Genomic DNA, 12,768 nt, shown 5'->3' on the forward strand with positions numbered 1-12,768 from the left:
TTTCTGCTTACAGTCCAGTTGTCTTGGTGCGATTGACTGTAGTTTCAGTGTACTGAGTCTCACAGCAGGTTTACCTGCAGTCCATCCGTCAGTCAGTGAGGAGTTCTTACCTGGTGGAGCCGTCCTCAGAGAGCCTCTCTTCACTCAGACCTCCTGTAGTTTCCACACAGACCCAGCAGAGCCTGAACCAACACAATTAGAGTCAAATCAGCATCAGCGTTCAAACTGGATTAACAGCAGCTGACTGAACAGCATTTAGATTCTTAATAAACCAAACTCATCTGATGTTCTGTTCCTTCCAGGTCAATCTGTGTTGTGGAGCGTTCAAAGACGATTGAAGCAGTGAAGTTAGACAAGGACACTTTGTCCAATTTGGACAGAGATTCAGACCTTGAACCATCTGAATTGAGTCGTCCAGCTGTTTCCGAGAGACAAAGTAGATTATCGAACTTCTACTTTCATTACTTGTGTTCAGTTTGGTTGGTTTTTAATTATATGGTGGTGTTAAAGGAGTTTTACATTGATTGATGGTGGAGTGAACACTTTAAAATTAGTTTATATTTGTTTCTCGTGGTTTAGAAATAATGTCCATTGGTTACTGGTGGGTATTGGGCTTTTTAAAATTAAGTTTTGTTATTTAAAATGTGTTTTGCTTTTTAGTGGTTGAAAACAAATACCTTATTTGGGGCTGTAGTGTAGATATTTAGAATGTGTTTTATTTACTTTTTAGTGGAGTAAAATGAGTCATTCATCCAGCAGCCAGTCATGTTTTGAGTTAAAAAATGTTTAGTTTGAAAATATCACTTGATAATTATGTGCCATTGAAAGATTAATACCTGAACACCAACTATAAAATCTTAAAAACAGCAAACATTTTAAAAAGACTTAAGTAATGGTTAACCTGGGGTACAATCCTGGTGGCCCACCAGGCTTATAATACAGTGGGGGAAATCCTGAATGAGTTTTGCATTAGTTATTGGTGTATAATCGTTTATAATAAGTTGGTTTTGTTGGTTTAAGATGAGTTTCATAGTGGTTGTGTTGAGGGCTTTGTAAAAATATGTTTTGTTTTGGAAGGTGGTCAGATGTGGGTCATTATGTCCAGTAAATTGTTATTGTCTTCATTTGAGCGAATGACGTGTTTATTGGATAGAGAACTTCTTGGAGTCTCGTTAGTTTGGCAACATGAGCCTCACTTTCAAAATTCTGTTTTCTTTGTCTTTCTTCCTCTTTTTTATTGATGTTTTTTTTCTTCATCAGCTTTCGTCTCACATTCAAAGCTGCAAAAGGGGAAGAATAATGTTAGTTACAGCAAAGGTCAACAATGTGCTTGGCCAAGGAAACAGATGGTTAAAAACACTGAAAGGCAAAGGAAAACACTGAAAGGCAGAGCCCAATGGATCACATATAGGAGGAGAACATGCTGTTATGTGCAGAAGTAGCTTAGCTGACGCCCCCTGCAGGCAGGGAGGTGCCACAGCTAAGAACACAGTGTGATTCTCCTGAAGTACTTCAATTATCCTCAACGTCTCTGCAAAGTCATTGGGTCTGGACCTTTTACTAAAGCAGGTGATAGAAAAAGCATAAAAATTAATATTTAGCAAGCCTGACTAAACTGTCCATTACATTTTCTTCCACAAATGATAAAACTATACAAAATGGATGAATATTAAATTCTTATGCTAATTGAGGGTAAATAAACTGGAGTTGAAGGTAGTTTTTCCATTGTCCATAGAGTACATATTCTAAATAGGCAATCTAAGGCCTGTAGAACTCAAGGTCACAACATGTGACCATCTTCATGAAAAGGTTAAACAATATGCTTTAATGATGCGGATTTTATAATAGAAACAAACTAGACTTAATAGTGCACAACCTAAGCTATAGACTTTGCCAAAATGATAGAAGTCCAAGAAACTGTGACAACTTAGATTTACTGCTTTCTACCGAACAAAAGGAGGAACAACCAGTTACATTTATTTACGGATAAAAACTTCTTAAGTTTACAAAAATGTGTTGCAAAGCAGTAAGACATAGCTGAGAAAAAACTAAGATTACAGGACAAAGTCCTGCCAATGGGTGTTGGGTTTCCTTTAGTTTCTAACTTTCTATAAATGAGTCAGGAGTAAAAACAGGCAGCCTAAGCCATAGACTTTGTCAAAATGATTGGTTTTAAATGAACAAAGCAACTCAGCAACTTTAAGATTATATTCTAAAAATCAGATAATAGATCAGACAGTGTGAACTTTACCTGCATGTTCATCAGGTGGACCCGCTGTGTGTGTGAAACACTCCTTTATGCAGAAGATGAAATTGAATGCAGCATTCTTCCAACAAAAAGTAGCTTTGTATTGTTGTATAACATGAATAACATCAGTTTGAACCATTAATAATTTTAGTAGATGATACTGATGAGTATGGATACCCGTTTCTGAATTATTAAGATTGAATTTCAAACCAAAAAAATGCTTTAATTTTGTTGGAATATAATCTGAAGACCTTATTTTAACCCAAAACATCAGTTTATTATTTATATTTGTCAGTATGTTAAATAATCATTTTATATTTAAACTATGCTTTATGAAAGTGACCTTTTAGAGTGAATGTTCTTCGTGCTGCTTTTTAACTCATCTGCCAAAGTGTTGGCTGCCATTTCCCTCCATTTTCCCTCTTTCCATTGCAGCATCAAAACTGATTTTCAGTCTTGATGCAGATTCCAACATGCCTGTTGCACCAAAACATTCGCAGATTAGTCACTGCAGCAGAAGCGGATTCACAAGCAAAACGGAAAAAACTTAAATGACTTTCAGCCACAGCGGAATCCTCCGGAGCACATTTAGCTCATCGACTCAGCAGATTATGAACTTCCAAAAACAACAAGAGCCAAACAGCACAGCAGCTAGCCGTCAACAGTTTAGCATTAACAGCTTAGAGTTTACAGTAAGGGTCCCCAAACTTTTTTCTGTGAGGGTCACATAACTTTTCCCTTCTCTGCTGGGGGGCCGGAGTCAGTTTGTAACAGAAAAAGTGTGACGATTGCAGGAGTGCCTAAATGTAAAAATGTATTGTTTTCCAGAAAGCACAATCAAATAAACCATCTCTGGTTCTTCACAGAATAAATCCAGGAAATAACACTATTTATAAAAGAAATGCCATATTTTCCGGACTACAAGCTGCAACCTCAAAGTTTTTTGTTTTTTTAAAAACCATTAAACGTACATGTCTAAGCCGCACCAGACTATAAGCCGCAGATGTCTCTGCCGCTCCAGGTTTTCCACAACGATGCAGCAGCAGCAGAGGGGGACACGCAACATTTGAGTAATAACAGGTCGATTGAATATCACTTTTATAAGGGTTGAAAAAGAAAAAGTTGCCAAGTTTAGATTTAACCGAACTGATTACGGTAGTTTCCGAACGGTAACTGTAACAGAAAATCAACATTCCTTCCCCTGGGCAATATTTTTCGTGACATTGATTTCCACTGTTATGCGGATGACACCCAGCTCTATGTTTCCAGTAAGCCCGCCTCCAACCTCCCACCGTCTTCGCTTACTAACTGCTTGACTGAAATAAAATCCTGGTTCTCCTCAAACCTGCTTAAGCTTAACAGTGATAAAACAGAGGTTCTTCTCATTGGTACCAAATCTACTCTGGCCAAAATCAAAAGCTTCAGTCTTGTAATTGATAACTGTCCCGTTTATCCCTCCCCTCAGGTAAAGAGTCTGGGTGTCATCCTTGACAGCACCCTGTCTTTCCAGTCTCACATTAATAACATTACCCGCTCGGCTTATTTTCACCTACGCAACATCAACCGCCTCCGCCCCTCCCTTACTCCCCATTCCACTGCCATCCTTGTTCACCGTCTTGTGACATCACGCCTGGACTACTGCAACTCCCTTCTGTTTGGTCTCACCCAGAAATCTCTTCATAAGCTCCAACTGGTCCAGAATTCAGCTGCCCGTATCATTACCAAAACCCCATCCATGCACCACATCACTCCTGTCCTGCAGAGACTCCACTGGCTGCCCACCAAGTTCCGCATAGATTACAAAATTCTTCTGTACACTTTCAAGGCCCTTTACAATCTCTCCCCACCATATCTTTCAAATCTTATTCATATTGCCATTCCCTCTCGCTCCCTCAGATCATCCTCCTGCATCCTGCCCGTCTCACCTCCATGGGGAGCAGAGCTTTCAGTCGCTCTGCTCCCCAACCCTGGAACTCATTACCACCATACCTTAGAAACATAAAGTCATTATCACATTTTAAAACCGGACGCAAAACACACCTTTTTAGATCTGCCTTTTCCACATGACACAATTGGTTTGCTTGATTTTACATAGATTTTATATAGATGCATTGTTTTGTTTTATTTATTTTTATCTATTTTTAATTGTTATATTTTATTTGTTTCTGTCACTATTTTTTACTCTTGTACGGTGTCCTTGAGTGCCAGAAAGGCGCCTTTGAAATAAAATGTATTATTATTATTATTTAACATGCCTGACTAAACTTTCCATCACTAAATTTTCTGCCATAACTGATGAAACTAATAAATGTTAGATTCTTATGCTAACTGAGGGCAAATTCAATTTTCCATTGTTCATAGAGTACATATTCTAAATAGATTTTATTTCTATAAAAATATTTTAAATATTTTGCATAGGGTCTGTAGAACTCAAGGTTACAACATACATTTTGCACCATACTCATATAAAGGTCAGACACCAGGCTTTAATGGTGAGGATTTCACATTAGAAACAAACCAGACATGCTGCACAACCGAAGCTATAGACTTTGCCAAAATGATAGTAGTCCGAGAAATGGGGACAACTTATATTTACCGCTTTCTACCAAACAAAAGGAGGAACAATCAGTTTCATTTATTTACAGAAACAAAATCTCCTAGGTCTACAACTAAAAAATAAACTGTCGCAATGCAGTAAAGCATAGCTGAGAAAAAATAAATAAGATTACAGGATAAAGTCCTGCCAAAGTGTGTTAGGTTTCCTTAAGTTTCTAATTTTCTATACATGAATCGGGAGTAAAAACAGGCAAACAGGCAAACTATGACAATAGCAACTAAGTTCAGAATAAACGTTTGGATACAACGGCTAAAGATTATATTATAAAGATCAAATAATGGATCCGATAATTACCTGCAGATTCATCAGATGGTGCCGCTGTGTTTAAATCGCTCCTTTAACAGTCGTCATGCAGGAAAGATGAAATTGAATGTGGCCAAGTATTTTACTGGCACGAAAAATTCACATTATATTGTTGTAGAACATGAATACTATCAGTTTGAACTATTGACTGTAATAGATGATACTGATGAGAATGTATACCAGTTTCTGAATTATTTAGATTGAATTTCAATCTATTGGGTAGCCGTGTTAAAAAAAAAAGGATTTTAATTTGTTTAAATCTAAACTGAAGACCTTATTTTAACCCAAAACATCAGTTCATTATTTAGATTAATCACTTTATATTTAAATCAGGGTTTATCAAAGTGATATTCTTTAGAGTGACTGCTGCTTTATAGCGTATTTGATTATAGCATCATCAGATTAGCATCAACAGCTAGCAACGACCAGCAGCAGCTCTTACCTTGAGACGTCTTCTCGGTCCGCCGCTCCAGGAGTTGCTTCACTTACCTTTAGATGAGTCCAGCAGATCCTCCCTTGATTGTAGCGATTCCTCTTTAACGTTCATCCTCAATCTGCTGCTGTTTTGACGCCATTTCTGTTTCTCAGGCGCCAGCAGCCGAGCGAAATGCCGCTAAGAAGTCGAGCCGTTTGTTTTCTGTCGTCATGCTTACAAGATCCGATGAAACACAAAAATGCCTTCAATAACTTAATCAGGGCGGGAGAAAAAAACTGAACGAAATAAGTTATACTTTGGAAAAAGGTGTTCGAAGTATAATTTACCGGTAAATAATCCCAACAATCTCAGAATATCCAGCGGCCTGTTACGGCGCCAAACTACGTTTCTTCTTCTTCTTGTGATTAATGGCCGTCGGGAGACCAACAATCATGGTTCCTTACCGCCACCAACTGGACTGGTTCGTAAACCGAAAATAAACAGGAAAAAAGTAAAATAACTCATAACTATATAGATACATTAATAATACCACGTCGGTAAATTAACATTAGCTGACTAAATTATCTCTATTGAATTTTTTATTTTACCTTCATCACTTCCAATCTTCTTTCTAATTGTACATTTGGTGCCCATTTTATTAATTACTTACTTTAAATGTGTACTTTCTGATTCATAATTTAATGCGCCTGCTGTACCGTTTCAGGCAGGTTGCAATTTTCATATAAAGACCCATTAAATAAATTACATTACTGAAAAGCTCATTTATTTCTGAAACCAATGTTTCTATTAATTATGATTATTGTCCACTTAAAAGTAATGCAAACAGTTAAAATTAGAGTATTACATCTGACCTTTCAAAAAGTATTTAGTACTTACATATGGAATTAATAGAGAGAATCTTGCATTTGCAAGCAATTGTTTAACGTTCAAACCTGATTATCACCAAACCTTGAACCTCCCCTCATTCTGGAATAAATCAAAATATAACTGTGATTTTGTTTAATCAATATTATATATAAAACCTTTATTGAATATAGGTTTGCTTATATTATTGAAATCTGAGTGTTATAATCCAAAGAAATTAATCATATAGGATTTGTTAATATTTACACAAATCATGTGAATATTAACATTAAAGTTACATCATGCAGCCACTGTTCATTGTTAGTCTAAAGCTCACAAATCAGGTTCAGGCTGAACAACGACGCCATTAGTGATGAACAACAGGAACAGAACTTTCCTTCAGTCCAAGGATTTTGGAGAATCCTGTCATGTTGTGTTGGTAGTTCTCAAAGAACTCCTTCCTAAACTGATTTGTGCAAACTACAACTTGGCAACATCACAGGGACACTGGAGACAAATATCAAATGTATCAGAGCTACAGGAGCTATTTCTCTATTTTCAGTTAAATTTTAGAATTTAGATTTAGTTTATTTTTATTTGTTTCTTCCAAAATTAAAATTTTTATTTAAAATTAAATAACAATAATTTTTTTAATTTATTTTTTTTATTTTAGTTATTTAGATTTTTATTTTTTTTTTAGTTCACTGAATTAGTTAATTAATTTCAGTTTGGGACTTGGGTGTTTCACAGTATAAATAGGTAGGTTGTCAGCCTCTACATGTGTCAAACATCTTGTCTCCTCTCACTCCTTTCATGAAGACAAGCTGAAGTTGGCTGTATTATTCTGCAACCATTAAAGTCAACTTCAATCTGAGGTCCGTATTTTAAAGTTGGAGTAAGATGCTTTGGTTGCTGACAAGGGTGTCAGCAACCAAAGCTGACACCCTTGCAGTACTTGATGGTCATGCAATCATTTTAATCAGCTGTTCTGGAATAAAGGCTCATCTAAAACATGCAGAGCAGGAGGGCAGAGGACCAGGGGGGAGAAACTCTGGTTTAGATGCATCTTTACTCCAACAGACCAGGATTAGCTCTGAACAGACCTGCTGACCAGCCTTTCATTTGATTCAGGTGTGTTGGAGCAGGGAAGAATCTGAAAGTTGCAGGATGGTCACGCTGGACTTGAACTCCCTGATCTGTCATTCATATTAAGAAGATCAACAAGATCATAAAAATATAAAATAGAAACAATAATCCCATCTCATTTTTTGTAATTAGAGGTAAAAACAAACCACATGATAGAAATGTTGCTTCAACAAATGTTACTAATTATCTTGTCTGTAATAAAAACAAATCTATCTTACCTCTTCCACCCTAGAGGGGGGTTAAATTAATTTCTACCTGAAAAACAAACAAAATAAATCACTAATAAATTTGTCTGTAAAATGAGTAAAAAAATACAATTAATAGGGTCATTTAAAATAATTTTATATTTATTTTTGTCAGATGGTGACAAAGTTCTGGGTCAGGTCCATTAAAAATGTAATTTTTTAAAAAAATGCTGCAACTGGGAGCCTGTACCTTAGCATATTTACATTTAAAAATAAATGTAAATATGCTAATATTTATATGACAAATATTATTTGTCATATAAAAATATATATGACAAATAACATATTGTTTGTCATATTTGCATACGTAAGGCTGAGGAATAATAAAAAAAGGAAAATTTAAACCCATTTTGTCCCTATTCTCAAGAATCACTGAAATTTGTTACTATAAAAAAGTTCTATGAATTCTGTGCGGAATAAAAAATAAAGACATTTTATATTTCACATTTCTTCTATTTGTTGAGCTGTGAAACCTTCCTTTCATAATGCACTTGTTATTCAAGTTTCAATCAAACCATAGAGTTAAAAATGAGCCTGAAGGAGGAAACAAACCTTAACAAATACCTGAAATCAGGGGTGGAGCAACATCAGCTTTAAATAGACTCACTGAAGTGAAACGTTGTCAGAGCATCAGCAGAGCTGCAGATCAGAAAACCTTCTCAGCACCCGAATCAAATACTGGTGAGTGCAAATCCTGATATTTACTGAGATTCAGCAGGCTGGACTAACACAGGACTCAACTCAACAGGTTCAGGAAGTTCTGATTAGATCATTTTAGCTGAACGATGCGTTTCTCCCAGAAATAGTGACTGAAATCCATAGTAAATTTGGAATATTTTCTCAGTTATCCTTGTTTTAGAATAGAAATAGTCTGGGGTGTTGTGTGGTGTGATGACAGAGCAGGGACTCCATATGAGGAGGCTATAACCCTCATTGCAGTTTACCATGGTTAGACTCCCAACCATGGTACCTTTATCGGATGTCTTCCCCTTTTTTTCTCAATGCTCCTTCATGTCTACCAACCGTTGCAAAAATGGAAATAGGTCACTGAAGAATAGCAATAACCTTTATTGTCTCTCATTGGGGAAATTCAAGTATAATTAAAATAAGACCATTAGTCTAATAATAATAATATAGTTATTATTAGACTAATTTACTACTGTAGGTCCCTGAACCATAAACCATAAACTGTATGACGGTTGCTTTCATACATTACATTCAATTTTTGATATACATTGACATTCATTCATTATTTTCTCTCTTCCTCTTTAAAGATCCAGACGTTTGTGGCACAGCTACACCTTCATCCAGAAGACATGGCGTCTCCGACTGGAGATAGTAAGAAACTTCCTCAGGATTTTTCACCTTTAAAGTTTATATAGAGTCAAACACAAGTTTAACATCAGGCCCATAATAACATTGGAAGACATAAATTTACACGTTTTAACAGCCTCTTACTTCAAAATATTCAATATAATGACCAAACTTACATCTATGTAGGACAGAGGACATTTAGCCATGAATAATAAAATCATCAGGTTGAAATCAAGTAAAGACAACAACATTTAAAAAAATTACTAATGTTTTCCCCCTTAACGAAACCAAAACATCCAAAAAGTTGTAAATGTTTGTAGAACATTTCTGTTATCAACCTCTGTTAATAGGAAACATAACAGAAATCTGAGGTAAGTTGCCTGGATCTGATAAAATTGGAGGAAAAATTCCCAGAGAACTGTGATGTTGATGAGGTTAATAAAACAGAAATATATCATTTTAAATTGTAGAAATATTTTATCAGGGAACAACTAATCCAAATATTATTTTAAGGTGTCCATCCACATCAATTGATTGTGTAAAAATTTACTACTGTAAAATAGGTGTTAAAGCCACATATAGCAATCTGGAGAGTGAACCAAAGACAGGCACCAAAAGCCCCATCACTCTGCTCTAATCTATATTTTCTGGTATAGAAAATGCTTGAATGGATATTTACTCTTCAAACCTTCAACGTCTCAGAAAGTTTTATTTGAAATAATTTATGACAGCAGGTAAAAAATTAAAATTCTCAAAATAAAATGGAAACAGAGCTAATAACATTTAACAATGAATAGTTGTGTTTACTCTGTAAAAACTGATGGTCAGTATTATTTTCTTATATTGATATCATATCACTGTGTTGTCTGACTGTATTAGGGCCAAAGATGAAGTCAGAAGACATCTTGAACGCTTTGAAAAACTTAGGTCAGGAAGAGTTTGAGGAATTCAAGTGGTTCCTACAGCAACCGGAGATCCTTCCTGGGGTCCAACCTATCCATAAAAGTACCCTAGAGAGAAAAAAAAGCATTGACATCGTTGACTTGATGGTGCAGACATACACACTTCAGCGATGCCTGGAGGTGACCAGCACAATTTTAGAGAAAATTAACAGGAATGACCTGCTGGAGAAATTACGTTGCCATGAGAATCCAGAAAACAAGATGTGTCTGAAGCACAACACACCGATGGACCTGATGAGCAGCGACGGCAAAACGCTTGTCTGCCGTTTCTGCTCCCTTTTTGATTACAAGAAGATTATTCCTCAGAGTATGGGTTATAGAGGATTTATGACAGAGAGTGAGATTCAGGAGAAGATCAAGATGAGAGAAGAAAAGATTCATCAGGTGAAAGAGTTGATGAAGATCAGGAAAGAGGCTGCAGAAAAGTACAAAGCAGAAAGAGGTCAGAATGAGGAGGAGTCTGCTGAAGACCAGAAAATGGAGACTGCTGAAGGAGGTCAGAAGGAGCCCAATATCGAAGATGAACAGGAAACTACAGAGAAAGAGGCTGAAGAGTTCATTAAAGCTCAGGAACAGGAGATCGCGGAGCTGTTAAAGAGGAGCTGTGAGGTGACCCAAAGTGATTCCTCCGTGAAAGACGATCCACCCAACGAGACCCAAGGAGAGCAAACGGCCCAAACATCATCATATCAGGAGAAAGTGGAAAGACGTCTCCCTTGTTTGAAGGACACTGTGAAGAAGCTGCTGGAGCTGGAGAGGGTCAGGCAGCATGCAGTGGATGTGACTCTGGATCCTGATACGGCTCATCCTAAACTCATCCTGTCTAGAGATGGAAAACAGGTGAAACATGGAAATAATTGGAAGAAACTTCCAGACAATCCAGAGAGATTCACTGTGTTTGCTAATGTTTTAGGACAGCAGAGTTTCTCTTCGGGGAAATTTTACTTTGAGGTTCAGGTTACAGGAAAAACTCACTGGGATGTAGGAGTGGCCAGAGAGTCTGTAGACAGGAAGGGAGAAATCAATGTGTGTATTGATGACGGTTTCTGGGCTTTGGTGTTGAGAAACGGAAATCGGTACTCAACAGGGGAAGATACTTCAGTCCTTTTCCCGCTCCATCCTGGTCCAGAGAAGATCGGGGTGTTTGTGGATTATGATCAGGGTCTGGTTTCCTTCTATGATGTAGATACTGCAGATCTGATCTACTCCTTTACTGACTGTGACTTCCTCAATGAGAAACTCCGCCCATACTTCAGTCCTTTTCTTAATTATGGAGGCACAAACTCTGCTCCTCTGATCATCTGTCCTGTTCATCGTTGATCTGATGAATCTCCATGAAGAATAAATCTGCATGACTGCAGTTAAAGTCCTGCTAGTGAAGATCTGAGCTGGGAATCGTCCTCAGCAGAAAGTCAACAGATCAATTCACTCCTGGATTATTTGCTTCAGCTACTTCAGATTCTCTGTTTATACACAATTTATTTCTCCACACTCTGGATTTTTTTTAATTAGACATATTATTATTATGTAACGGAATAATTACTGGATATTGAAACCATTATATTCTCCTTGTTGGATAATCTATGCTATGGTAAAATCACCAATCCAATATCTTTTCTTAATATTTGTGTCATATAATCTTTCTGGTTTAGGTAACAATTGTTGGCAAAACATCTTTCAAATTCAAATATATATATTCTAATCGTGATTATATTTGATTTTTATTGAGTTGTACATTTTGTTGTTGCGCAACACCTCCCCCCCTTCTCTCTCTCTCTACTTCCCCTTCTCAGAGGAGGGAGATGTGCAGCCAGCTCTCCATCTAACGGGTAAATTGAGTTTTCTAAATCTGATGGGATTTTACCCTGTTCAGAACTGAGTAAACTCTGTTTAAGCATCGAGAAAGACTAGCCTGGTTTCTAACGACCTCCATCCAGATGTCCCACCTTCTTCACCCTGTGAATTAGCCAGATTGAGCAGCCTGCAATAAGCTAGTTTCACAGAGCTTCACCTGTTAACGGTCGCTCTTTCTCTTTTTTACAACGTGCACTTGTTACTGAACCAGGTTGGTTTTAGTGACTCGGGCGAGTCCCAAGGGTGTTGTTTTAGTTTTGGCTAAAAGCAACCTATAAAACATTTTCCACTTTCTCCTCCCAGAATCAAATTTCATAGCTATTTCACAACCATCAAAGAACTTTAAGGTGACTCATTAATTGAATGTCCACAACATCTTTTAGATTTTCTTAATGCTAATTATTTTATTAGTAAGGCAATTTTGCAAGGGTCAGTACAGCTTAATTCAGTAGCAGAAATAATCAAATAAGTAAAATCAATAATCTAGCCTATCTTTCCCTAATGCTGACACTGAGAACTAAAAAAGGGAAACTTTGAGAGAGACGGACAGAGTTTGGCATCTTGAACCCCAGAACTGGCCTGATGATGAAGAAGGTGTTGCAGCAGCAGGAGGTTCCCAGTACAGGAAGAGTACTGACTTAGAGCGGCAGGTCTCGGGCCTCAGGGTGACTTCCTCATGCGTGTAGCGGTCCTCAGCTTCTTGTCTTGCAGCTCTGTAGCTCCCTTCTCCTCATCTCACGATCTTCCTGGTCCCACAGAAGGAACGCACCAGTTCTTCCTCTTTGCCTTTGTTCTTTGCC

General features: G+C 37.2%; 1 protein-coding gene across 1 annotated transcript; it reads left to right on the forward strand.

Moving 5' to 3' along the window:
* The first annotated feature begins 8,342 nt into the window (after nucleotides 1-8,342).
* LOC103460937 (uncharacterized) lies at nucleotides 8,343-12,253 on the forward strand. Its single transcript, XM_008403250.2, has 3 exons — nucleotides 8,343-8,519; nucleotides 9,113-9,176; nucleotides 10,032-12,253. The coding sequence occupies exons 2-3, from the start codon at nucleotides 9,155-9,157 to the stop codon at nucleotides 11,432-11,434; spliced, it is 1,425 nt and encodes a 474-aa protein (XP_008401472.2). The 5' UTR covers nucleotides 8,343-8,519; nucleotides 9,113-9,154; the 3' UTR covers nucleotides 11,435-12,253.
* The last annotated feature ends 515 nt before the right edge of the window (nucleotides 12,254-12,768 follow it).

The sequence above is a fragment of the Poecilia reticulata genome, chromosome 17, assembly GCF_904066995.2.
Source record: "Poecilia reticulata chromosome 17, P_reticulata-male-v2, whole genome shotgun sequence".
Lineage (NCBI taxonomy): Eukaryota > Metazoa > Chordata > Actinopteri > Cyprinodontiformes > Poeciliidae > Poecilia > Poecilia reticulata.

Bases quoted from the DNA above. Each gene is read 5' to 3' on its own strand.
- LOC103460937 (XM_008403250.2), top strand. From the start codon at position 9,155: ATGGCGTCTCCGACTGGAGATA. The intron at 9,177-10,031 runs GTAAGAAACTTC...TGACTGTATTAG, and splicing joins GGCGTCTCCGACTGGAGATA to GGCCAAAGATGAAGTCAGAA.